This window comes from Haliotis cracherodii, unplaced genomic scaffold (genome assembly GCF_022045235.1).
Source record: "Haliotis cracherodii isolate W230 unplaced genomic scaffold, xgHalCrac1.p SCAF_16, whole genome shotgun sequence".
NCBI classification, from domain to species: Eukaryota; Metazoa; Mollusca; class Gastropoda; order Lepetellida; family Haliotidae; genus Haliotis; species Haliotis cracherodii.
In genome coordinates, this window is record NW_027266271.1 from 20,653,992 (window position 1) to 20,681,422 (window position 27,431).

Genomic DNA, 27,431 nt, shown 5'->3' on the forward strand with positions numbered 1-27,431 from the left:
AGATTTATATTGATAGAGCATCAAGTCTTCTCGACTAAGAGTAAACTTTCATTATGCAGTGCAACTATGGAAATATGATAGGATATATTGGTGTTCCATATTTATACGTCACACGAATACTTATAATTTACGGTATCCATACACAAAACCTGTGAATGATCATGCGTAGAAATACCCATACATGTAGGAGGCCTACCATGCCTGTGATACTAAAACGATCATGTTAATGCGGTAGCTATTGTCGGCGCAATCAATATAGCCAGGGAAATTTGATTAAGCAGCAATCGAGTAGAGAGTATGTGATGACATTAATAGCTCTAACGCTGCTAGGTACAGTATTTCCAGGTAATAAGGCTCGAGCATCTCCCCTGTGTTTCGTATCTTGTAAATTAGTAATACGATATTTCCATGTTCATTGCTTGAATATTAAGAATTTGTGCCGACGGAAATTGTCACTGGCAATAAACATGTGCTGGAGAATATAACAGATTGGTGATCGCCGATGACGCAACGAGCCATGTGCGTAGCGATGTATATTGTAATTGATGCTCAGTTTTTGGAACCTTATGGGAGGACTCGATATTGGCGATTTCGTGATGTATGGGGGTGTTAAAGGGACCCTTCGAGCACAAATAAACGCTTGCGTGCTTGCATGTTGTATCTTTTTATCAGGTGAAATTATACATGTTGATGATGCTGGAAAATGACTATGTAATTATACTGCCGGGAAACAGAAAGTATACATCCACAGGGGTCACTGAATTACAAATAGCAGCGTCATATAATATAGGATGACTTCACAAACACATAATATGTCAGTTCCCTGAGAATGAGTGACAATATCAAATATACCGGTGGACAAAAGAAACTATACACCCATGTTTCGTGGTGGCTAAAATGAAACAAACAAGATTTTTTTATTCGATGGAGAGATATTTGATATGGGTATCATATTGTTGTGTGTTGGACCTCAAGTTTGCAGTGTCTCGGCGACTGATTTTGGCCTAATGACGTTTTGATAACATTTGAAATGTCTTGGTCAAATCTTTCTTTGCCCTGAGTTTTAGCTCAAAAACGTGCATTTTTCTTCACTGGTTATATTTTTTTTGTTAATGACGCAATAACAATTCCAAAAAGAGCTCATAATAATTCGCGATTACAGAATACATGGTTCCCCCTGTCCATATGGTTCAGGACAAGCGGATTACTAAAATATTCTTGTGAGTCACTCGTGTAATAATGATTTCACCTTACATCATTGTTGACATGCAGACACCACTGGTGATTTATTACTGACAGTATTTGTTGGCGTATTCAGTCGTCATTGTTGACGTAATTGTGTGATGACGTCACCATCTATTGTGACGTCATTACACAATTACGTCAACACAGTATCGTTGTCGACATGCGAACATAATTACCTTCTCGAGACGCTTTTCAATGCCAAAAAGGCTTCCTGTGCAATGATACAGCATTATTCCATCTTGACCGCAGCGTCCGGACCAGGGAAACCAGTGAACGAATGCATGAGCAACGGTGTAGGTTGACACACAATCAGTCACAGAGCCTATAACCACTCGATCCCCATTTAGTCGGCTTTTACAACCAGCATGAAAAATAGGTCACTATCGGCTCTTATTCTGACGCCGAATCCCCATACAACTGTGTTTGTGTACTCGTCTATACACAATCAAATTGCATAAGGAATTGGTGCAAATTTGTGAACAAGTTGATAACCTGGCGTCGTTAAACGTTATTTTTAATAACTAACGTTTTGTCCCATCTATCTTGATATTAATCGTTATATCTTCAAATACATAACCCCTGATGATTCGACCCAGGTCTTCAGCAACCTATGCGTGTCATAAGATGCGAGTAAGAAGACCGATGCTCATGGTGTCAGTCACTGGATTGTCTGGTCCAGGGTCACGTTCCCCATAGTGAGCGTAGCACCCATACCTTAACACAGACTTGCTAAGATGACAACAAACAAAGACACAAACAAACTAATGATAACAATTACATAACGGTTGTAGGCCTAAAATTATTTCATAAAAAGTTTCAGCTTATAATTTACAGGATATTAGGCCTGCCTGACACATCCATGTTAAGGGATGCGCACACGCTACAGATATAATTCCAAATGTCTCTCCATGTCATCCTGTAATTTAGATGACAAGAAGGTATGCCTGGCCAGCGCATCAATGAAATATATATATGAGAAGTCATACGTGTAAAAGGTGAGGTCCAATGACAGGCCATGACATATACATACCCCATGGCATGTGTGGATTGCGATTACCTGCCTCTCATCCTTAAACGCAATTTGACAGCATCTCGATTTTCAGCCAATGAGAAGCCTCGACACAAGTGTCAGAGTCAATAAGCAACATGGCTGAAAACAGTAAAGGCGGAATATTAGCTAAGGCACAAAAACGACTTACTAGAACAAAAACAAAGGTGAGATTTTAGTTTTCAGAATGCATGCCCGATGTAAACTTCTTAGATGAGTATGTGTAGCGAATTTCATGTTTAAAAATGGATTCGATTTCGTGTAAATTCAATATGAATTTGACAGGTGGTGAGCGAAAGTTCACAACTTTGCAGCCTGTGGGACCGCGCCGAACATTCGTAAACAAACGGACCATGTGGCGTAGGCGAAAGTCTGTTCAAGGTTTTATGGTTTTTGTGTTTCCATTTAGTGTATGCAATCCCGAGTTTACCGTGTTTGATCCTAGTCGCTTCGCTCGATAATGGCGACGGGTAGGAATTTTCGCTTGAGAAAACACGACCCTGTGAAGACGGGTCATTTACTCGGAAAGGGGCGTGTCCATTCTCAGCGTGGTCAACTTGAAGTGACTGCGAAGAGCCCGTCAAACTGCCATTTGGATCATCTACCTGGGCTTTCATCTTTCCTGTCGTGGTATATTATTTTCTTTCCCCGATAGATGTGGAATTAGTGCGATGAATAGCTAAGTGCAGAAACTTTGTGATACGCACACTGTAGTTTAAAGTTGTTTTTATGTGATTTAATCCCCAACAATAGGTCAAATGGTAATGGTCAAGTTATTGGCAACACACCTGCCACCACCAATGAATGGTCTTGAGTTTCCAAGAATGCCACTGTTTATTAACAATTCAGCATTCAAATTCCATTCATTCATTTATTATAAGCTTATATAACTAATCTGGATTATGCTGAATTATTGAACTCTTATTAGAGTCTTAACAAATGCTACCCAGAACATGGGCAGGTTGTTGCCATTAGACTTTAATTGGAAGAAATAGACACAAGTTATGTCAACCCTAATTTTTGGTTGTATAATGTAGAAGACATTTGTATGACGTTCTTGAAATAAGGATTAACAGTGATTCAAGTCATATTAATTCTTTACAACCAGGCTCTGAAAAAAAATACAAGATGATGAAATTTGAATAAGTATGACCCTTTTGATAATATGTGATGATGTCTTTTAAAGCTTTAAATTTTCTGTTACCGTTATGACCTAAGGTTTTTAGAAGCTGTTCATTACAAGTATGAGCTATTTTCTTTAAAATAATTAATATATCTGCCCTTGCGAGACCAGCATATTCATGGATAGGTACAATATGTTTTTGAATATTGTATCAATACATCTAATGGGAATAGTGAAAAACTAAATATTCATGACACCTTTTCGAAAATGTGTTCACACAGGAAGGAAGAATCATTTTCCCTTTAGACATGTAAGAATTATTTATGGAAGTTTGGTTTTGATTTCTATGTAGTCATACTGACAAGTTGTAATGAAATAGGGAAGTGATGCTTATGTCAATATCATTTCCTCGTCTTTCTGCCAAATCAGTCTGTTTGTCATTGTACCCATATGATGTTTAGAAATACATAATTAAGTCTTTGCATGTCATTATTCTCTTATACATAATCTCAAAATGAAATATATTGATTGCTGTTAGAATTCAGACATAATAAATCAATTATTTCATTTGCATCACCACCTGTCTCGCTGACACCCTCCACCCCCTACCCCGCAAGGTGCGGGGTTCGATCCCCGGCAGCGCCATACCAAAAGACGTTAAAAGATGGTACTTGTTGTTAACCTGTCTGGCGCTCGGCATTAAGGGGCTGAAACAAGGACTGGTTGGCTCGGAGTCAGTATACTGTGTCTGAGTGGGATGTTCATGTTTAACTGTGGCATGGTATCTCAGTGGGCTATCACTATAAATCGGCATCAGTACAGACTAGTACAAGAAGCCACACACACACACACACACACACAGACATGTGCATGCATGTCGATATGTTAGTGCAATAATCTTGGATGTGACATTAAACACCATTTCACCTCACTCACCTATCAAAATGAAATATGAAAAATAACATGCCTTCATCCTCAGATTTTTTATTTTTTTAATAAAAATATCATAATTATGTTATTGTGACCTTCTACAGTGAAACTTGCTTAATCCAGATGGTGCTTTTATCAGTACATTCGTCCTTATTAAGAGTGAGGGAGTGAATATGTTTTTTTTAGCTATATTCAAGCAATATCACGGCAGTTTCAAACACTGCATTTTCGCTTAAATTAGTCCCAAATAATTGGGGGGGTGTGTGTTGGGGGAAGGAATAATGAATTATTATATCTGGATTATGTTTATTTACCTAACATTAATCACTTAAGTGTGTCCCAGATTAGAGGGGTCATGACAAACAGGATTTCACTGCAGCATCTATTGTGCTACATCTTCTTGTGCCAGCTCTACATCTAACGGGCTCACATTACGCATATGATTCTATTACTTAGGAGTAAAAGTTCAAAATACTTTACGTGCATGTACATGATGGCATGTGGGTGATGAAATGCGAGAGTGAAGTGGAGGAAATATGCTACAACATTTCTGTAAACAAACACACCAGCTCATTGAAACTGATCAATATCTAAGAGGACTCGGTACTAATAGGTCCAATGGTGAAAACGACATTGATTGAAAGACTATACAATGAGTTGGTGTACAGTGTAAGACATTAAGGGGTCCTTATGTTGTGGAGTTTAGCTATTGAATTTGAATTGATAGACCCCCTAAGGTTACCATTAGGGTTTTGAGAAAGACCCCTAGACTTTCATGCTTAGTTTTGAACATACAGTGTAGGGTTTGACCTCTGTTTTAATGTTGCAATATGAGCAAAAGGGAAACTATATTTTCAGTGATATGTATTGAATAATAATAAATTGCGACATACGCCATGATTACCCTGGTTCAAATTTGAAAACTTGTCTCAATTTATGTGCTTGTTTTAACATTCCTCATTCATAGTGTTGTAATTGCAGGATAATAATTGCTGTTAGAACTTTGTCCTTGCTACAAGAACCTCTGTTGTAAATGAGTAAGCATTACTATTGCACAGATCATCACTGATTTTGCAGCTACACGTTTTACAAAAAATATTTCCAAAGTGTTCAAAATAGAAGTAAACTTGTAGAAGCACGTTCACTTATTAGTGATCTCTTTAATCTATTGTGGGCTACAATACAAAAAATGAAAGAAATTTTTTTTCTCTTCAATGACAAGATATACAGTCTCTAAACTAATACCGTTTTGACTTGTATTTAAAAAAATGTTTTAGATTGTTTAAATGATTTCTGAAATAAGTTTGAGAATGAAAAAAGAGCTGTTCTTAAAAATTGGGGACAAAATATCTGAAAATATGTCATAGATCCCAATTGCATGGATCGATGCTCATGATTTCAATCACTGAATTGTCTGGTCCATACTCGATTATTTACAGACCGCCGTCATATAGCTGGAATATTGCTGAATGCAGCATAAACAACAAACAACAGCATGTATTGTATATTAAGCTCCCTTCCACATACCATACATGCTGTGATATTTGGGACATGTCCTCCTGTCAGTGTTTTGTTGTATTGATTGTGTCCATTGTTTTAAACCTAACTTCTCTACTCTGTATGTAAAACTTTTCATGGTGTACAGTCAACACATTCTTCCTCTCCTATTTTTAGACCGATGTGTTGCTTCATTGAGTCTAGAATGAACCCGAATATTGTCCCACACCTGTGCATCAATACTGCATTGTGGGTAGTTTCTATCAGCAACAGGTGTGCTTCAAGTTGGCATAATCCTCCGTGATGAGGAATTATTGATCGATTCGTCGATTAATTAGCAGAACTGCAGACATATTGTGTTTTTAATGATTCAAACAGTCTTTTTGTTTTGTTTTCATTCATTTTTAGAAATGTAGATTACAAGGTATTCATGTTTACTTCAGCGTGTACTGTGGAACTTTCATCTACATTTTGTGTATTCTCTGATTATTCTGGTTTGCAACTTTTGCCACTGTATTGAAGCCTGCATGTTGGAAAACTGTTCGGCCTAGTAAGCTCAGCTAATAATATTGTATATCTAATAAGACCGCCTCTGTGGTCTAATGGTAGAGCATCCACCCGGAGAGCGGAAGGTCCGGGGTTCGATCCCCAGCCGCGTCATACCAAAAGACGTTAAAAGATGGTACTTGTTGTTACCCTGTCTGGCACTCGGCATTAAGGGGCTAAAACAAGGACTGGTCGGCTCGGAGTCAGTATACTGTGTCTAAGTGGGATATTCATGTTAAACTGCGGCATGTTATCTCAGTGTGCTAGCACTATAAATCGGCATAAGTCCGGACTAGAACAAGCAGCCACATACACACACACACGTGCATGCACATCGCTATATAAGTGCAATATTAATGGACGCGACGTTAAACCCAATTTCACCTCACCGTATCTCTAATAACACAAAATTAACTGAAAATGATGTAAAGAGTAATATTGTGGCAAGTAGACTCCAGGGTTTTTGGCACAGACTGACAATTATGGATGTAGGGTACCAGACAAGAATATTGAGTCTTATACCCATAAAAATTTAGAATGGTCTCAAAAGTTGAACTTATAAGTCCTGTGGAATGGAGAAAAACATATGGCTGTTTGAATCATTGATATTACCCAAATTGTACATTGAATGTTGCATATAACATGTATCACTGACACTTATATTCTGGTGAGAAATACACACAAAGTTGAAAGTGTCAGTGGTAGATTTCCTGCAATAGTTCAATGATTTCCTATCCAGAATAGGTTGAAGGCTTCTGATCATGTGCAGTGACGAAATTCATGTAAATTCTTGAAAGTCAAATGAAGTGTGCCACTAGTCGCCACCCTGGCACCCCCTCTCTAGGCCTTGCTCTCCCTCAAAATTTCTTTTCTATTACCAAGAGTCCCTTGGACTCGAAAAATAATTGCACCCAGTTAAATCCCCATAACTGTCCCTTAAGTTTTGTAACAAATTCTCGACCTCTAAATGTTTTTCCTCCTGATGAATGTGGATTGTTTTAACTCACTTGGCACAATTAATAAAACAAATTCTAGATTCATTACTGTGAATTAACCATTTTTCAATTTATCTGAAAATCATGCAAGTGAATAAGATCCCATACTTTTCATGTATGTGTTTATTATTCAGCAAATGTAAACATCTAACTCGAGACATAATATGCTTGTCGTCGATCAATAATGGTGTCAGTATCATGTACATTTATCAGCTGTCATTGTGGAATGTCGAGGTATCTGTTTCATGTCTATTTCATGTCTATTTCATGTCTATTTCATGTCAATTTCATGACATGTTTATATATAGATATATACCACAGGGCTTACATAGTCTTTGTCTTATCAATGAGATTGACAATTGTCAACAAAAAAAAAAAATGGTTTTGAACTTCATCCAAGTAGTTCAATGATTTCCCTGATGCTGAATTGGCAGTTTATGTTAATGAGATGTAGATAACATTATCATGATAGTTTCCAATGCATTTGGAAAATACATGATTCCTGTATCGATGTTACGAGCGAAGGTTGTTTTACGTACACAGACAAAACTGGTGTTTTGAAGGCAAGGATCTGTTAGTCGGGACACTTAACTGTTGGGGGATTATGACTCTCCTATTGTGGATAATTATGATTCTTACTGAAAACAGTTATGACTCTCCTTCGATAGACAATTATGACTCTTACCTAGGACAATTATGACTCCCCTACTGTGGATAATTATGACTCTTACTGAGAGTTATGACTCTCCTACCATAGACAATTATGACTCTTACCTAGGACAATTATGACTCCCCTACTGTGGATAATTATGACTCTTGCGGAGGACAATTGTGACTCTCCTACTCTCCTACCATGGACAATTACATCTTCCCAAGGCAAGAGAGTTAACTGACTATAAAAGTCCTGTTTCCACCCTTGCCGAACTAGGCTGGTATTATGGAGTTAAATTTTGGCTGGACTAACGAGTCTATGCAGAGTCCAATCAAAATCGCACACTGAAATCGCAATCCAGTTTGTAAACAATTGCAGGATTTGCAAAGCATGTGCACCGCTAACTGGCTGTCAACAGATATTTTCTAAATCGATTCATGTTTTTAATCAAGGTGCTCACTTGATTTGATGCATTTCGCGATGTAAGACTCGTTTTATCACAATATAGATCTTGATTATCGATCAGATCGTCCTGGCTGGGCACCGCCGTTTTGTTTGAAGCAAATGCAAGTGATACGAGAGGTGGAATCTGATTGGTCCATATGGGAGAGGCATAGAAGGGACATAACTTGTAATAGCCACTGGTTGCGCTACGATCAAACCCAGGAATTCCAGCCTAATTCGGCAAGGGTGGAAACTGGACTTTTAAAGTGTTAACTCCCTTGCCTCGGGAAGATGGGACAATTATGACTCTTAACTAGTTAAATTATGACTCTCTTAACGTGGACAATTATGACTTCACTAGGACAGTTGTCACTCTCCTATTGTGGACGGTTATGACTCTCTACTTCACATAGTGTAGTGGTATCACGTTAAACTACCCCCGAGTCTGTACCTCCATGTTGGCTATTGAACTCTGGTATTTATCTCAATGGCAACATTGGTGTGATATCTTTATGGTACCAGTATGTCAAAATGATACGCCTATGAAAGACGTTTTCCTTATTGCATGAATGAAAATTGTGTTAACAAAGGACCTTCAGCTACGACCCAGGCATAAATTCATGTTCCTTTATATGACAATATGATAGCTGAGATTCAACCCATGTGGACATTGTAGCGACGTTATGCTGTTAGGTATCGGATCTACATATATTTATTCCATACAAGGTGTATGTATACAAAATATATATATTTAATGTATCCTCACTTTAAGGACGTTAAGCATGAGTTTGAATTTCACATGAAGTAAACTGATCAAAAGTCCTGTTATCATAAGGATTTATATTGTTGGGCTGTTCTTGTAATTCATTAAATTTTTAAAGAAAAGAATAACTTTTATCTTGAGTTTGTATGGAAAAGGATTGGCTTTTTCTTGTCAGTGAATGTTTATCATTGTAAGTATTTTTATCATTAATACCTTTCGGTAACCTGTGTTTTATCATGAGTATTATTAGTAATAAATATATGGTTCCGAGAAGATCCGGGTTAGAATTGGTCTTCAGCAACCCATGCTTGTCTTGAGAGGCGACTATGCTAGTCGTAAGAGGCGACTAACATGATCGGGTGGTCAGGCTCGCTGACTTGGTTGATGCATGTCATCATATCCCAATTGTGTACATCGATGCTTATAATGTCACTTGATTGTTACAGTAAACTACGTTTATAATGAACAGGCTTATAACAAAGTGATAGATATTATGAACTGTTGTTATTGGTCCTGGGGAGGTCATTAGCGACAACCGTAAACTATGTTTATAATGACACGCTTATAACAAACTGAGGGATAAAACGAACTGTTTTGGGGCCCTATCCATTTGCTGTATATATGCCATATATGTCGTATATGTGCTTATAACGATCTACGGTTATTACAAACTACATTTAGTGGTCCCTTTAAGTTCATTATAACCATAATTTACTGTAGTTGGAATATTGCTGATTGCAGCGTTTAACAACAAACAAATAAAAGTAAACATGTTTGAAAGATTTAATAGAGCATTATGATTTAAAGGATATATTGTGTTCAAGATTGAACAGCTCTACCATGCTATGAACAGCTCTACCATGCTACGAACAGCTCTACCATGCTATGAACAGCTCTACCATGCTATGAACAGTGGGAACATGGATACTGTGAACAGCTGGACGGTTTCAATAAAAATGCTCATAAAAATTATACTGGCTTAATGAAATGCTCCATAGCAATGCAAACATTGATATTTCAGCTGAGTTATTGCCGTGGGGCTTCAGTCGATTGTGAGTCACATGACTGCTGAACCTGTACCAATTTCAGTTGGAAGCTCTATAATTACTCGATACATGTGTTCGTAAGTCATCAGGAAATTCTGTCAAATCCATATATCATGACTCAGTGAAGCACCAGAGCATTGTAGCAGAATTTATTTTATGATCTAACCATTTATTTTAAAAAATCCTTTTTCGAGTATGAAGATAAGATCTTAATTTAATACATGAAGAATTTCTGTACTGTTTATTGTATTCATGTTAGTAATGATGAATCAGAAGTGACATTATTGATAAATATACAGCCAGTCATGAAAAGTAAGGCGTGTTATGCAAAAGGTCAGATGTTGAGGGTGTACTGTGATAGAGAGTGAGTGAGTGAGTGAGTATGGTTTTACGCCGCTTTTAGCAATATTCCAGCAATTTCACCATGGGGGAAACCAGAAATGGGCTTCACACATTGTACCCATGTCGGGAATCTGACCCGGGTCTTCGGCGTGACGAGCGAACGCTTTAATCACAAGGCTACCCAACCGCCCCACTGTGATAGTGAGTAATACTTTTTCAATACAATCGCAATAGTGGAAATAGCTCTAAGAGTCACCCTTTGTTGTATATGTTATGACATGCTTCTAACATCAGTAATGTAGTGCTCAAATTGGGATACTGTGATCTTGATATAATTACAAAACTCCAAACAGGTTTAAAAGCTTATAGCATGTACATGCATGTTTATTTATCTAAGTAGGGGTTTGTATGTAGGGATTGCCGGGGAAGGGGAGCTTTAAGCTTACAGTTGCTTTTTCTCTTTAATCAGGTATTTATCTAGGATCCGTAACTACGTACCCTTGGTAGGCAAATTGTAATATTGTTCAAAATTAGGATTTTTAAAAAGCTATTTTCTTAATTTCAGAAGTATCTTAACTTGAGGCTTCTTCTTTGTTGCTAATGTTACCAATGAAATACAAGTCACCTGGACGAAGCCATCATGTTAGTGATCGCAACAGTTTGAACATGAATTGGGAAATGTTGTGCTCCTATTGGGAAGTTTAGGAGACATGCTGCAGACTTAAGGCTGAATATCGGTGTCTGAACAGGTACAGCATTGGGCCATTCCACAAAGCGATCTCAGCGCTAAGATGTTCTTCTCTCACATTCATTAACATAGATTTATGACAGTCTCAGTGCTACGATGGCTTTGTGGAATGAGCAAAGGATGTATCTATTCAGATTGACACAGAAAAGAAATGAAGTTGCTTCTGGTGGGAGATCAGTGGAGAAAATAATTGCACTTTTAAAGTATATAAACATGATAAACAAAATAAATTGTTTGTTAAAAATACTTTAAAAATCAAAGAAATGAATCCAGTGAAGTTCTAGTCCTCCTGGAAGATTCCAACATATGCAGGCAACAGAGCAAATAGACCTTCTTTGCATCACTGATGTGTAAAAAGGTAGCCCTGTTTGTTCAACACAATGATGCAGTCTTCAAACACCTGAATGCAAGATAAAAGCAAGACTATAGGTCACATTCTCGATGTTTTCTGTTTCTGCAAACATTCAACACTAATGCCATTTCAAGTTATGTTTTTAAAAAAATAAATATTTTCTTTCATAGCTGCGAAAGGTCTCTTTATTCAATGTTACGTTTGTTGTTTTTTACATTTTTTTATAGCAGCTAAATGTCTGTTTATTCAAAGTTATGTTTTTTATTTTTTTTATTTTCTTTCACAGAAGCTAAAGGTCTGTTTAGGATGTGGTTAAGAAATACTCTCTAAGCAGCTTAACATTCCTCAACATAATACTGTAACCTTCTGAAAATCCTTGATAATGGTTCATATTTTTTAGAAAGATCAAACAGCTGTCCTCAATTATCAGAGTCAATAACTGGCCATTGTGATGTCGGTTGAATAATCCATCTCATCAGATTGTTAAGATGTATGCATTTATATCATCATTTGTGATGGGCAAAATCACACATCATATTTCCATCTAAATTGCTATTTCATGCTGTGATGCTGTTTAAGTACATTCTTAAGAGATTATGAATGCTCTATGTTGACACACTTACGCTTTGCAGTCTCACTTCAAACATGGATATAATTTCTGTTATCACATCACCAGATGAGGCACTTCAATACAATCTGTTTTAAAACAGTTTTGAAGTATAATAGAAATTTCTATGTACTCTCTCTTTCACGAGTCCCCACAGAGAATATCTGATCAATAGAGGCAGTGCATCACGGAGTGGGTTTATTTCTGTTGTCTCTGCATGGGTGATAATCTGGAGAATATTTCCGTCATTACTTGTTTCAATTAGGGAATGGACACGTGTGTATTTCACACAATTCTCTCAGCAATTCCATGTTAATTGTGTGCAGACACTTACATAGGGGGTCACTTTACACTGCAACTGATGACGGCTCTCTTGTGTCTCAGTTGGGGCCATTACCGGTTGGTTCTTCTAGAATTTCAAGATTTATGACAGAACTTCATTATGTGATTGCAATATTTTAGACGTCTATTTTTTGTTTTATTTATTTTTGTTTTAGATGTGTGCAGATTTCAAATTAATAATCATAATGTTTTACTGATTGATTGTTTCCTGTTTTACAGTGTCTTTACATTTATTTTTATTTTGGAAGAAAGCTGAAATAAATGTTTTAGCAAATAAAAGGAAGTTATAAAATATTATTTCAACAATTCAACAGTTTGTTTATTATTGTGTATTATATTTGCAACCTTTTTGGAGGCAGGGAGTAAATACTCTGATCTGTCTGAACAAAACAAGAAATGATAATTAAGGGTTCTAACAAAATAATACAAGTATTTTCTAAGTTATAAGTGTAAGTATTTCAGTGTTCGAATATAAGGAGGGGTGGTTGGGTAGCCTAGTGGTTAAAGCATTCGCTCGTCACACCGAAGACCCAGGTTCGATTCCCGACATGGGTACAATGTGTGAAGCCCATTTCTGGTGATATTGCTGGAATATTGCTAAAAGTGAGTGAGTGAGTGAATGAGTATGGTTTTACGCCGCTTTTAGCAATATTCCAGCAATATCACGGCGGGGGACACCAGAAAGTGGCGTAAAACCAAACTCACTTACTCACTCGAATATAAGGGGGTTCTTTGGGGTCTTCTTCTGTGGTATTTGAAACTTAGGCCAAGCTAAATTTTCAATCTTGAACTGACAAGGGCCTCTTGACTTTCATGCTTAATTCTGAACATTTAAGATGATAAACCTATATCATTAGGAGTGTGGTTAGAATAGCCAAGCACTAAGACATGTAAGGGGTGATTGAATTGGATCTGATGGTCTGAGGTTCAGGAACATTTTTGTTTGCATGTCATGTGACATTGCTCATAATATCAGTCACCAGTTTGTCAAGGCCAGAACTGATTATTTACAGGCAGCTGTGATATAACTGGATTATTGCTGACTTCAGAATAAGACTACAAACAAACCAAGGCAGAATTGAAGGATAAGTTTGTCTGTTTGTTGTTTAAAAACACACTCAGCAATATTCCAGCTATATGACAGCGGTCTGTAAAAAATCGAGTCTGGACCATCCAATCCAGTGATTGACATCATGAGCATTGATCTGTGTAAATGGGATACGATGACATGCATCAACCAAGTCGGTGAGCCTGACCACCCGATCCCATTAGGTGCCTCCAGTCTAGATAAGCCAACTGTCTTTTCTAAGGCAACATGTTCTTCTTATTTATATATCTATATTTATGATTTAAATTAAAAATAATTTTCAGAGAGACTTTTGCAGGTCCAATCTCTACTTTGAAGGATTTGAATGTTTATGGTTACTCAGACAGAACTTATATCACTAACGACCGCTTCCGTGGTCTAGTGGTAGAGCGGAAGGTCTGGGGTTCGATCCCTGGCAACTTCATACCAAAAGACGTAACAGATGGTACTTGTTGTTACCCTGTCTGGCGCTCGGCATTTAGGGGCTAAAACAAGGACTGGTCGACTCGGAGTCAGTTTACTGTGTCTGAAAGGGGTATGCATGTTAAAATGCGGCATGGTATCTCAGTGGGCTAGCACTTAATCGGCATCAGCCCAGACAAGTACAAGCAGCCACACACACACATCGTGCCTGTACTTCGCTATATAAGTGCAATCAGAGCTCCAGATAAGCTGCGTATCTGCGTAAAATACGCATCAGAAATGCAGAAATACGCAGTAAAATATAATCCAAGCGTATCAAATACGCAACGAACATTACAGATACGCTACAAAAATAAAACTTGTGCGTATCATCAAAATATTGTGGAGTAACCCTGCGTATTCGATTAGCAAATGAGCAACTTATTTTGAAATTATAAATTGGCATTCCGTCAACCTTGCCAAACTCCACGATGACAGTTACATCATGATCATTTGCCATCACACTTTCTTGTGGAAGTATCGTGGTATTTTTGAGTGCTATAAAGCTCTCGAACCCACACGACACCAGTGTGCAGGGACTAGATGAATAGTGATTTTAAATATTTAACTTAAATACCCACATGTGTAAAAACTAGTGGGTAACAGAAATTTTTGAATACGCAGATAGAATTACTGATACCCAATGATTTTAAAATGAATGGGTAAAATACCCACAACACCAAAAGCTTATCTGGAGCTCTGGCAATAATCTTGGACATGACGTTAAACCCCATTTCACCTCACCTTTTGTCACAAGTTAAAACTATTTGTTCACCCTCACCCTATAACACTTGCATCTATGATTTAGAAAAGTACAAGTCACCCCATCAGTTCCTCTCACGTCACCCCCCTCCCACTCACTGCCCCACCCACACACCTATTTCACCCTGTCCCCATCAACACAACAAGCTGAACCTGTGTAATACATGATCTGAATTCCCCTGCTGTCTGTTGACATAGATGTCTCTATGTTGTATGTAAGTATGACCTAAATATGCAAAGTGAGTCATACAGGCATTAACATAGCTACATAATGAACTCGCTTGGGTTCAACATTTCAATTAACCATTCGGCTTTTTTAGGTCAGTGTCAAATATGGCCTTGTTAGCAATTAGTATGGATAATGTGATAAGAGAGTTGCCTGGAATGGTTGATGGGACAGACTGTTTGTAGACAATTGGCATGCTTACTCTACATTGTGTAATGTTTTGTCAGCTGTTTCTGATATAAGGTAATATGTTGGAATAAAATATACTGGGACATTAAACATGATTTTGTTAACGTATGCAGAACTGTATGTCTTCAGTGTCAATATCATCAAATCTGTGGATAATAAGTATGCCTTAGATTTCCTGTGAGTCATTATTTGTGTGTGTTGAGTCAATGTCAGTAGGCATTTTATCCATATCATGTCCACTGGCGTATATTGCTGTCAATGTCAGTAGGCATTATATAGATCTATATCATGTAAACTGGTGTATATTGCATTAAGTGTCTGTAGGCATTTGTATTTATATCATGTTAATATCATGTCCACTGGTGTATATTGCTGTCAGTGTCAGTAGGCATTACATCTATATCATGTCCACTGGTGTCTATTGCTCTCAGTGTCTGTAGGCATTACATCTATATCATGTCCACTGGTGTATATTTCTGTCAGTGTCAGTAGGCATTATATCTATATCATGTCCACTGGTGTCTATTGCTGTCAGTGTCTGTAGGCATTACATCTATGTCATGTCCACTGGTGTCTATTGCTGTCAGTGTCTGTAGGCATTACATCTAAATCATGTCCACTGGTGTCTATTGCTCTCAGTGTCTGTAGGCATTACATCTATATCATGTCCACTGGTGTATATTTCTGTCAGTGTCAGTAGGCATTATATCTATATCATGTCCACTGGTGTCTATTCCTGTCAGTGTCTGTAGGCATTTGTTTTTATATCATGTTAATATCATGTCCACTGGTGTGTATTGATGTCAGTGTCAATAGGCATTACATCTATGTCATGTCCACTGGTGTCTATTGCTGTCAGTGTCAGTATCTGTTTCATCTATATCATGTCCACTGGTGTCTATTGCTGTCAGTGTCAGTTTCATCTATATCATGTCCACTGGTGTCTATTGCTGTCAGTGTCAGTAGGCATTATATCTATATCATGTCCACTGGTGTCTATTGCTGTCAATGTCAGTAGGCATTGTATCTATATCATGTCCACTGGTGTCTATTGCTGTCAGTGTCAGTAGGCATTACATCCATATCATGTCCACTGGTGTCTATTGCTGTCAGTGTCAGTTTCATCTATATCATGTCCACTGGTGTCTATTGCTGTCAGTGTCAGTAGGCATTACATCTATATCATGTCCACTGGTGTCTATTACTGTCAGTGTCAGTGTCAGTTTCATCTATATCATGTCCACTGGTGTCTATTGCTGTCAATGTCAATAGGCATTACATCTATATCATGTCCACTGGTGTCTTTTGCTGTCAGTGTCAGTATCTGTTTCATCTATATCATGTCCACTGGTGTCTATTGCTGTCAATGTCAGTAGGCATTACATCTATATCAAGTCCACTGGTGTCTATTGCTGTCAGTGTCTGTAGGCATTTGTATTTATATCATGTTAATATCCTGTCCACTGGTGTGTATTGCTGTCAATGTCAGTAGGCATTATATCTATATCATGTCCACTGGTGTCTATTGCTGTCAGTGTCAGTATCGGTTTCATCTATATCATGTTTACATCCTATGCATTAGTGTATTTTGCCATCACGTCAGTATTATGTCTATGTATCAATGTAAAATATCATGTTAATATCATGTTAATATCATGTCCCTATCAGCACCCTCAGCTGGTCATATTCCATGCTGTTAAACTGCCTTTGTGTGGTAGTTAAGTCTTACATCACACTGAGATAACTGATATAATCAGTGCTCACATCAGCGTGACATTACTGTTATTAGTGCGGCATTGTGCACTGACATCTTATAAATGCAATCAATGGTGACTGTGCATTGACTGAGTGTGAATTAAAAAAAACATCACATAAAATGATCGTATCCAATAGATGTTTTGAAAATGTGAAAATATATAGAATTGTATTTCATAATCAAGGAGAGCAGGGCTAAATATGTTTATTGATATGACAGACAAGGCTGAAAATGTTAGAGATTACAATCACAAGCTTGCCACTGGCATTATTATCAGTAGATTGTTACTAAAAATGAAATCTATTTTTAACTGTTTTATGGACATTTTACATGATCCTGATTTCATACAAATATCAAGTCGCAGATGGATATGACTTAATGTCATACAAAAGAAGTGACAGTTATGAGGATAAATTTTGTTTAGGATTTGCTGTACTGGGACGCATAAACATGATATTTTCTCTTCCTGTTTCGTGTACCTATAATTGGAGGGGAGCTGTTTTACTTTTACCAGTACCTCGTTACACCATGATTTGCTAATGAATACGTATCACAAGGTAAATGCAGGTATAGTACGTTTTTCAAAATCATGTATATATTCATCTTGTTGGCAAAGTTTACGTGACAAGTTGAACTGAAATTCTGAAATTCAGAAATTAGCATCTTCATTCCTGTGAGCGAAAAAGCAAAACTATATGCGACCAACTCCCAGTATATTATGTGTCTACTATACTTGATTTGTGACCATGTCAACATCCATCAAAATGATGAACAAAGCTGTCAAAAATGTGCAAGAAACGTTTGACGTATGGTAGTCTGTCTTACAGACCCTGATACAAATATATGTCAAATACAGCCCATGCAAGTCTATAATGTTTGGCAAGTCTAGATTACTGCAGTCTGCATATGAAGAGAGTCACTGGGCTCCCTTTTATTATCCCCCGCCACGAAGTGGAAGGGGGATATAGGAATGGGTGTCGTCCATCACATTTCGTTTCCGGAGCAGATCTTGAAAACCGTACCATATTTCTTCACCAAACTTGGCACATAGATAGATCTAGTGGTGAACTGGTGCCTTTTGATTGTTTGGGATTTTAAAAAAAGTTATTTTTCGAGTTTCCATGGCAACGACTTTGATTTAGACTGAAAATGGCTGTAGTCCTCGTTTCCGGAGCAGATCTTGAAAAACGTACTATATTTCTTTACAAAAAGGCCCAGTGAACATAGTTCACGGGAGCTAATGCATTGCACACACGACATGTCATATTGGCGGGGGATGTGAGTATTTCATGCTTGTTATATCTTTATTAAGATAACTGAACAACTGTTTTTTTCTGTACGATATGTTCATTTCAGAGACTAGATGATAGTCTAGATGTATGGGTCCAATTCTTTTCAGGTTCATAGCAAATAACAGATGTAGGAGGGCAAGCAATATATTGTGGTACGTATCACAATACGTGAATTATTATTGTGATAAAGTGAAATACCCATCTCTACCTATGAGACCCGTGAAGATCAGGGGTAGAATAGGTAATTCAGCAACCCATGTTTGCTGTAAACAGTAAAAGGAGACTATGCTTGTCGTAAGAGGAGACTAACGGGATCGGGTGGTCAGACTCGCTGATTTGGTCGATGCATGTCATCGTATCCCAATTGCGTGGATCGATGTTCATGTTGTTAAATACCGGATTGTCTGGACCAGACTCGATTATTAATAGACTGTTGTCATATAGCTTGAATATTGCTGAGTGTGGCGTTAAACAACATACCAAACTGAATATACCAAAAGCAGTACCTATGATCAAAGACCAGATATGTAGAGGTATGCAGAAACTAAATGACAAACTCATTCCGTCACTCTTACATCTGATGCCAAGTCATTCACAGACATTCAGAAATTGTTAGTCTGTCTCCCAGGCCCTAGAGAAATAAAATGATAGGAGCCCAACTCATGTTAGAATGATCATGATGATTTGGCAAGTCTAGATTCCCTTAGCTCTGAAATTATGGATTGTTCTTGGCTCCATATTGAATTTTATAATATTTTTTTTTGTAAATATGTATTTTTAAAAAAGATAACTTTATTTCTCTGACTTCATGTCAGTCTAAGAGATTGTGTCTAAAGACATAGAAAAACCAATGATGCAGTGACAAGTTGAACTTTTAGTTTCAAAAAGCACGAAATAATAAATTCTTTTTTCATTGGTCATGACATTATAAACTCTCTGAACTTGACACAGCAGGAATATTACAATAGGTGGAGACTTGACACGAAAGGCAATGCCTGGTGAGAAACATGATCCACCTAGCATATGATAGCGACTCCTGTGTACTGCAGGTATTGTGTGGCCCAGGAATGTCAACGCTTGGTGGCCCCTTATATTTGGCCAGTGTGAAATATGATGAGGACCCTAGGGATAGGTGATGAAGTGAGGCATAAAATCCTTAGGTACACAAGCAATCAAAGTGTGCCCAAAGATTCAGGCCTCCTTCTATTCATGCATAGGGTTTGGGTGGAGAAAGAATGTGATGAATGGGATGGCTCTATTGAGATTGACAAAGTGAGTGAGTGAGTATGTTTTACGCCGCTTTTAGCAATATTCCAGCGATATCACGGCGGGGGACACCAAAAATGGGCTTCACACATTGTACCCATGTCGGGAATCGAACCCCGGTCTTCGGCGTGACGAGTGAACGCTTTAACCACTAGGCTACCCGACCGCCCCGAGATTGACAAAGAATTGTGGCCATGACTTTCATATGAGACTGAAAGCTCACTTTTGTGTGGAGTTGTGTCCCTTGCCTACCAGGATCTGCTGGTTTTGATTTGTTTTAATTCCCTTGTGTGTAATGAAGGGATGTCAATGTATACCACTCAAAACAAGTAAGGACCTCCCTATTCTTTCATATAAGTATTGTTAATCTGTCATGCCAACTTTCTTGAGTAGTAAGTATATCGATTTATATTTATGAATATTGATCCAAAATGAATAATTCTATGGCACAGGAATGTTTGCTTTTGTTAAGATTAACATAGTTCAGATAAACAATGAAAAGCAGAAAATTCAGTTTTAAACATTGAATGGGCCAACCTGATATGAGATATCAACATTATGTACAGCCTCTTTAAGGATGTAAATATAATGTACAAGCTTTAATACTATTTAGCCGTCTTTTATTAATGATGACTCCCTGAATAGAATCCAAAGTCCATTTTATGAACTGGGGGCGTTAGGTGTGGTATTTCCTGCATATTCTCACAATCCTCACGTCTGTTATCTGTACCTTTTCTCCTAATAACAATTGTCATATCTCTTCCACTTTTGGATGCGATCGTTCAGCCATCAGCAATCTGTGTTGCCAAGCTCCATCTCTGGGGAACAACTCACAAGACACGTCCCTCTAAATAATGATGTTGTATAATAAATAAAGGTCATCAAGGGGCAATTGTATATGTTCGAATCTCCAGAAATGACGTCATGAGCTATCTTTTATTTTGTGATAAAACACCATTTTTGGACAATAAGTCGTGAATTAACATTGTTTATTGTCCAGGAACAAGTTGACTCATTTTCATATTTACACCCCTGATTTATGCTTATCTCCTTATGAAAATCGGTGGTTTAACTGAATTGCCACCCACTGGTCAAGGGTTCAAGTACATGATTAGGATCAAACTCAGTCACTCACTCACTCCAAACAGACCCTCCCTCACTCACTGCTAATAGAACCTTGGGGATTCAAGGTAAACAATATTGGTCCCCAGCAACCCATGCTGGTCGTAAGAGGCTGATAACGAGATCAACCGCCTCCGTGGTCTAGTGGTAGAGCGTTCGCCCGGAGAGCGGAAGGTCCGGGGTTCGACCTCCGGGATGCAGGTCCAATCTCTACTTTAAAGGATTTGAATGTTTATGGTTAATCAAATAGAACTTATATCACTAATGACCGTTTCCGTGGTCAAGTGGTAGAGCGGAAGGTCTGGGGTTCGATCCCTGGCCGCGTCCTACCAAAAGACGTTAAAAGATGGTACTTGTTGTTACCCTGTCTGGTGCTCGGCATTAAGGGGCTAAAACAAGGACTGTTCGGCTCGGAGTCATGGTATCTCAGTGAGCTAGCACTATAAATCGGCATCAGTCCGGACTAGTACAAGCAGCCACACACAAACACACACACATATGCATGCACGTTGCTATATAAGTGCAATAATCTTGGACACAGCATAAAACCCAATTTCACCTCACATGATAACGGGATCAGGTTGTCAGACTCTGTGACTTTGTTGATTTCGTGTCATCGATCCCAATTGCATGGATTGATGCTCATGTTATCAATCACTGGATAGTCTGGTTCAGACTTGATTCTGGACAGATTGCCATCATATAGCCTGAGTATTATCTGAGAGTGGAGTTGAACATCAAACGAACTAACAGTCACCACTACCAACCGGGTAAATCTGGAAATAACTGGTGACGAGAAATCAAAGTCCAAATTCACTAGGACACTAATCCAACAGACAAGCTAGGGTCCTGTAAACTGGACAGGAGCATTCAAGCAGGTAAACCCCTTTATGTTTGTGTGATCTGTACAAGAGAAGGATGTCAAGATTGTTTCTCTAACATCAGACTTGAGGCCTGACGAGTTTGGTCTTTGGTCATGGCAGAATAAACTCCATTGAGACCTGCTGACCATGGCTTCATCTCACGAGCATCCTGACGAGGTTAACAATGCATTTCAAGGTAGAATGGTCACCATATGGCCATTGACTGGGACACAGGTCCTTGTGTCAGACTGATATCAATGGCAGCTATAGTAGGGGGTATTTTCACACATCCTGGCTCAATAACAAATAATACAAAGGGCTTTTTGCAAACATTTGCATAGAAGTGTCTTGTTCAAATTATTTTGAATAGAAGTGTCTTGTTCAAATTATTTTGAATAGAAGTGTCTTGTTCAAATTATTTTGAACAAAGTTGGAGACATGACAGTATCTTTGTAACACTCCGTGGTCTAGTGGTAGAGCGTCTGCCCAGACGGAAGGTTCGGGGTTCAATCCCCGGCTGCCTCGTACCAAAAGACATTAAAAGATGGTACTTGTTGTTACACTGTCTGGCGCTCGGCATTAAGGGGCTAAGACTAGGACTTGTTGGCTCGGAGTCAGTTTACTGTGTCTGAGTGGGGTATTCATGTTAAGACTGAGGCATGGTATCTCAGTCGGCTAGCAAGTAAATCGGGATCAGTCCGAACTAGTACAAGCAGCCACACACACACTCACACGTGCACCCATTTTCACCTCACCTTTTGTCACAATTTAGGCAAAAGGACTTTATTTGTTCTTTGCATTGCCTCAAATAATAATTACAAATGAGCACGCTGATACAAATAGGAATTCTCTTCCAAAACCTCGTCAAGCCAGATATAAACAACAAACAAACAATGTGGCTTCCCCTGTGGCACACGCCAAGGCATTTACTCTGCGTTGAATTTTTTTTTTTAAATATTTAAAAATTTATTTTTTTAAATTTATTTTTTTACAAACACCAGTAGCGTCACTAGCCTTGATCCATATGATTTCAGAACCCACGCCAGTCACCGACACTGTAACATCTTACTGTAAGATACATGCATGTACCAGGTACCATCCATGCTTTGCGGTTCAGAACCATACTCGTCACTGTGACGACATTTGTCTTGCAGCAAGACTGCCAACACCCGACAACAGAAAATGTTCATAACCATAACGCACAGGACATAAACATAAAATAAACAGCGCGCACTGTAACGGCGACATCACGGGATGGATTAAACTACCCAGGCTTTACGATTCCTATATATACCCCTCACGGTTGTGCCCTCTACCGTGAATAACCTCCCTTTATATCTAGCTTTACCTTCAAGAGAAATCAATTTCTGTCTAATTCACTCTGTTCAACCGAATGAAATTTCATATATCTGCCCGCCTCAAGGATACCTTTAACAAGGGGCAGATAACTTTTGGCAAGCAAATGTGTTCTAACCTCTGTCCCTACAACGATTTTCTTTGTTCTTAGGTTCTTAGGAACAATAACGTTTAGTGAGGCGATCTGTTTGGAAATGAGGCATTTCAACGAAAGTCTAATAATTAAGATATTATGGCCTAACAGTCTGTGACGTTATTCCCAATTGCAAACTCCCAACTTTCTGCCAAGCTGGCCATAATTAGCTCCAAGGCAAGACTGCTGAGATAAACTTAAGCTGTTAGACATGTTGAGAGTTTTGCTTGTCAGAAGTTAAAATGTTTATATCCTGCGTCTGAGTGATAATAACAGGAAGTGGGATAGAGTGAAATGTCTGTGATAATTTTCGCTTCCTAGGCCAGATTATGTCATAGGTGAAGGCTTGGCCATTTCTGGGTTGTTGCCAGCTTATCTGAACACACGAGATGTTGACAATACCATCCTAGTTGATTCAAGTGCATATGTTTTGTGCAAGTTTCTTAAAGAATTCAACTGAGAGACTGAGTATATTGGCAGTTTTTTTGCAAAATATTTCATGTCAAAATTGAAATGTTAAGTTTGACATTCATTTGGTATTTTTTTACTATTTTAATGAGAAATTTAAGTCACAATTTTTAAATATTTTTTAAACATTGGAAAAGATATTTATGATTTCCTTGAATGAATTCATCCTGTAGTGTAAAAGTTCTGTAAAAGTACTGTTATTGATGTCGATAGGTCCTGTCTACTTAGAGTAAGTGAGTGACTACAATATACATTAGAATACTATTTCCTAGCCATGAGGTTTTAACTTACATTTTTATTTCATCACACATGCTGAACAAAACAAGCAACAATGCTTAAATCAATAAAGTGCAATATGTGTTGTATCGTGACCTTTGTATCGTGATACATATTGTATCATGACCTTGCTGTATCGTTTCACCCCTATCAATTATGAAAAAGGTATTTTGAAAGGAGGAAGGGTCTAAATTTAGATTAATAAATGTTGATGTCATTTATGGTGGTACATTTGAGTGGTATTATTATTTCGTGTATGATTGGAATTTTTGAGTCGGGGTTGGTGGGATTCATGTTTTGAAGGGGGTCCCCCTACCTATTAATGCCTCCTTGTGTCTGTCTATCCACTTCTTATTTCTTAGCCATGTCAGGGCCGGTGGGGTAGCCTAGTGGTTAAAGCGTTCACTCGTCACGCCAATGGCCCGGGTTCCATTCCCGACATGGGTACAATGTGACACCCATTTCTGGTGTCCCCTGCTGTGATATTGCTGGAATATTGCTAAAAGCAGCGTAAAATTATATTCACTCACTCACTCTTAGCTATGTCACTGTATAGCACATTTCTGTCCCTGCCTTATGTCCCAAGTAGGCCTCACTAAATGAATACAGGATTGCAAGAAAACATTTTGTTTGTGTAGGTCAAAGAGCCTTCAGGAGATAACATATAAATCTTTTACATATATATATATTACAGGGTTGGGAATGAGCTTAAGAACCTGGTGTAATGTTGACGCCATCGTGTGCTCAATACCCTATGGCTTTTCCTTCCTCAACCAGCAACTGACAACTCCCCATTGTCTATACTTGATCTGTCATAGTTACAGTTATTAACAAAGTGTCACGCATCTTGATTGTTTATTGCAATATGCCTCCTTGTGTCTGTCTATCATTTTCTCTGTATCGATATTTACATAAACCAACCAATATTTTGTTGACCATGATAAGTGTCCAAAATATGTTTGTTCATCCAGTGTTTTCCTGTGAACATTTTGGGGGTAAATCCCGAAGATAAACTATTTTTTTCCAATGTGTTTGAGAAGAAATTGTTAACAAGATAATCCCTGTCCCACCCACCTCAGTGCTTATGTCAGATTAGAAATGAAATGTGGTCATTTCTTAAAGTTGCTACTAAAATGGTTGCCAATGCGACCTATATTTCAGTTGTCTACTATCAAATATTCAGAGGTCCCCTTGAAAAATATCTTGTGGCGACAAATTTGTTTACGTCACATTAATAGTCACAGAAATAAATAACTAGATTGACATTTGCTAAGCCGCTTTTTTATTGTTTGTTGTTTTTATTGTAATGGAACCCGTAGACACACCTCAACATCTGTGTCAATGAACATTTCGATAGGTCTATGAAGCGAGGATTTGGTTACGCTAAATAATTTGACTGTGTGCACTACTTCAAGATTGCAAACTTCTGACATGCGTAGACCATTCCTTTTTACTTCATGTCAAAATATTTTTCCATCTTCGCACAGCAAAAAATATTGTACTACAGAAAGTTGTGAGTGAAAATGATGACAGTTACATTGGAAGTAATAATAGCGATGGTTGACATGATTCTGAGCCGATGGATACAAATAAAGACAATGAGAAACCGTCCATTCATGGTTGCTGTGAAAAGAAAATTTAAGAAAGAATGGCTAATAAAGTATGTGTGGATAATATACGATTTCAAGAATAACGCCCTTGATCCGCATGACTTGAGAGCCAGTTAAGGTACAATAAGATTTCTTTCATTTTTTTCCACTAGTGGAATTGATTCACATTGCAAAACAGTCTTTCAGGCCCAAGTAACTCTAGAATGAGTAATTTGGGTTGTAGAATTGAATGGTCAGATGGGGGGATTCTAATACACACATAGTATTTATTGGACCTTTGCATGGTTGACAAGCCACAGACAGGCAGTAAAACTACAGGTGTTGAAGATAGCTTCAACTCGGATTACAGTATCAGGTTTTGTGATCACCTCAGTCTGAAGGGATATTGTCAAAATGTGAAGAATTTCAAGTCGATGTGTAAACCCAAACACTCCTGTTCACCCTTGCATGAGGTGTTACTCTATTTCTTGCTTGGCCTAAATGGATATTGTTGCCCGGTTCACATTGTTGACACATGGTATTACCTTCAGCTCCTTGTCATTGTTCGTGTTTATTTGTTTACTCCCATAAACATGATTGTGTTAATATTAGATTGTATTTACTGAAGAGATTTGAGTGTTTGCATTTGGAGTTATCTGATTTGAACTGAAGATATGTCAAGTGTTATATTTCACTTCATTTTCATGTTGACACATTGGAAGCTAAGGAAACAAATGAGAATTATATTCTCAATGCCAAAAGAAACATGAATACCACACATGTTGGTTAATATATGAGTGAGTGAGTGAATATGGTTTTACGCTGCTTTTAGCAATATTCCAGCAATATCACGGCGGGGGACACCAGAAATGGGCTTCACACATTGTACCCATGTCGGGAATCGGACTCGGGTCTTCGGCGCGATGAGCGAACGCTTTAACCCATAGGCTACCCCACCGCCCCGGTTAATATATGAAGAATTACTAATGTTCAAGAGATATTAGATTGGTTTGATGCCTAAACGAACATACTGGTATGTTGTGGGAACCGAGATGCACCATTTGTCTCGTGCAGGATTATCGTGTAAAGTTTGGAAACCACGTGCAGCATATCGTGATAATAACGACACGCTGTGGTAACACTTGACTTATTGTTAGTTGGAAACATCTCTTTTTAACATACATACAGTATACTACGATAAAAACGACCTCAAAGGGACCACTGATTTTAGTTCGATATAACCATAGTTCGTTATAAGAATATATACAGCATATATACATCAAATGGCTTGGACCATTAAGATGTTTGTTTTATCCATCATTTCATTATAAGCGTGTTCATTTTAAATGTAGTTCATTGTACTTCTTTATAAGTTTCTACAGTTTGCGTTACTTTTTGCCAGGAGTATATTAAAGTTTGAACAATTTCTGAGAAGCGAATTTCCATTTCCTTATGTCTTACGATACAGGAAGCCTACATCACTTCCTGCTTCCCGTGGCATTTTCATATACTGTATTCAACATACTAAGTGCCCAGGGCGCTTTCAAAATTAGAAATAGGGGGCTCTTATTAGAATAAAATTTGGGAGAAAAAATAACAGGGTTGAAAGATCATAAATTTCGTGGTTTTTGTGTGTATTATACATGACAGATATATTTTTCCAGAATTTAATTGCCCGTAATTAAGGGTGCATATAACACACGAGTGCGTATTATACGCAAATAAATAAATCTTGTGTACATTGATCAATCGGAAGGGGTGCTAATTGGGATTGTTCATTAGCCAATATATTAGCAAAAATCGGCCTGGGTGCTTATTAGAGCGGGGCAATTATTATGTTGAATATGGTATATGACACAGGTTTATTTACCATGTTTACATCCTTAATCATGACCCATTCAGAA

At 38.0% G+C, this 27,431-nt stretch overlaps 1 protein-coding gene across 2 annotated transcripts in view; it reads left to right on the forward strand.

Annotated features, from left to right (window-relative positions):
• Positions 1 to 2,382: 2,382 nt before the first annotated feature.
• The window catches only part of LOC139463924 (myc box-dependent-interacting protein 1-like), a 70,760-nt gene continuing 45,711 nt past the window's right edge, over positions 2,383 to 27,431 (forward strand). For both annotated transcript variants that reach the window (XM_071245360.1, XM_071245361.1), the window contains exon 1: positions 2,383 to 2,460. In XM_071245360.1, the coding sequence (XP_071101461.1) occupies positions 2,392 to 2,460 (69 nt within the window). In that variant the 5' untranslated portion in view covers positions 2,383 to 2,391. The remainder of the gene's footprint in view (positions 2,461 to 27,431) is intronic.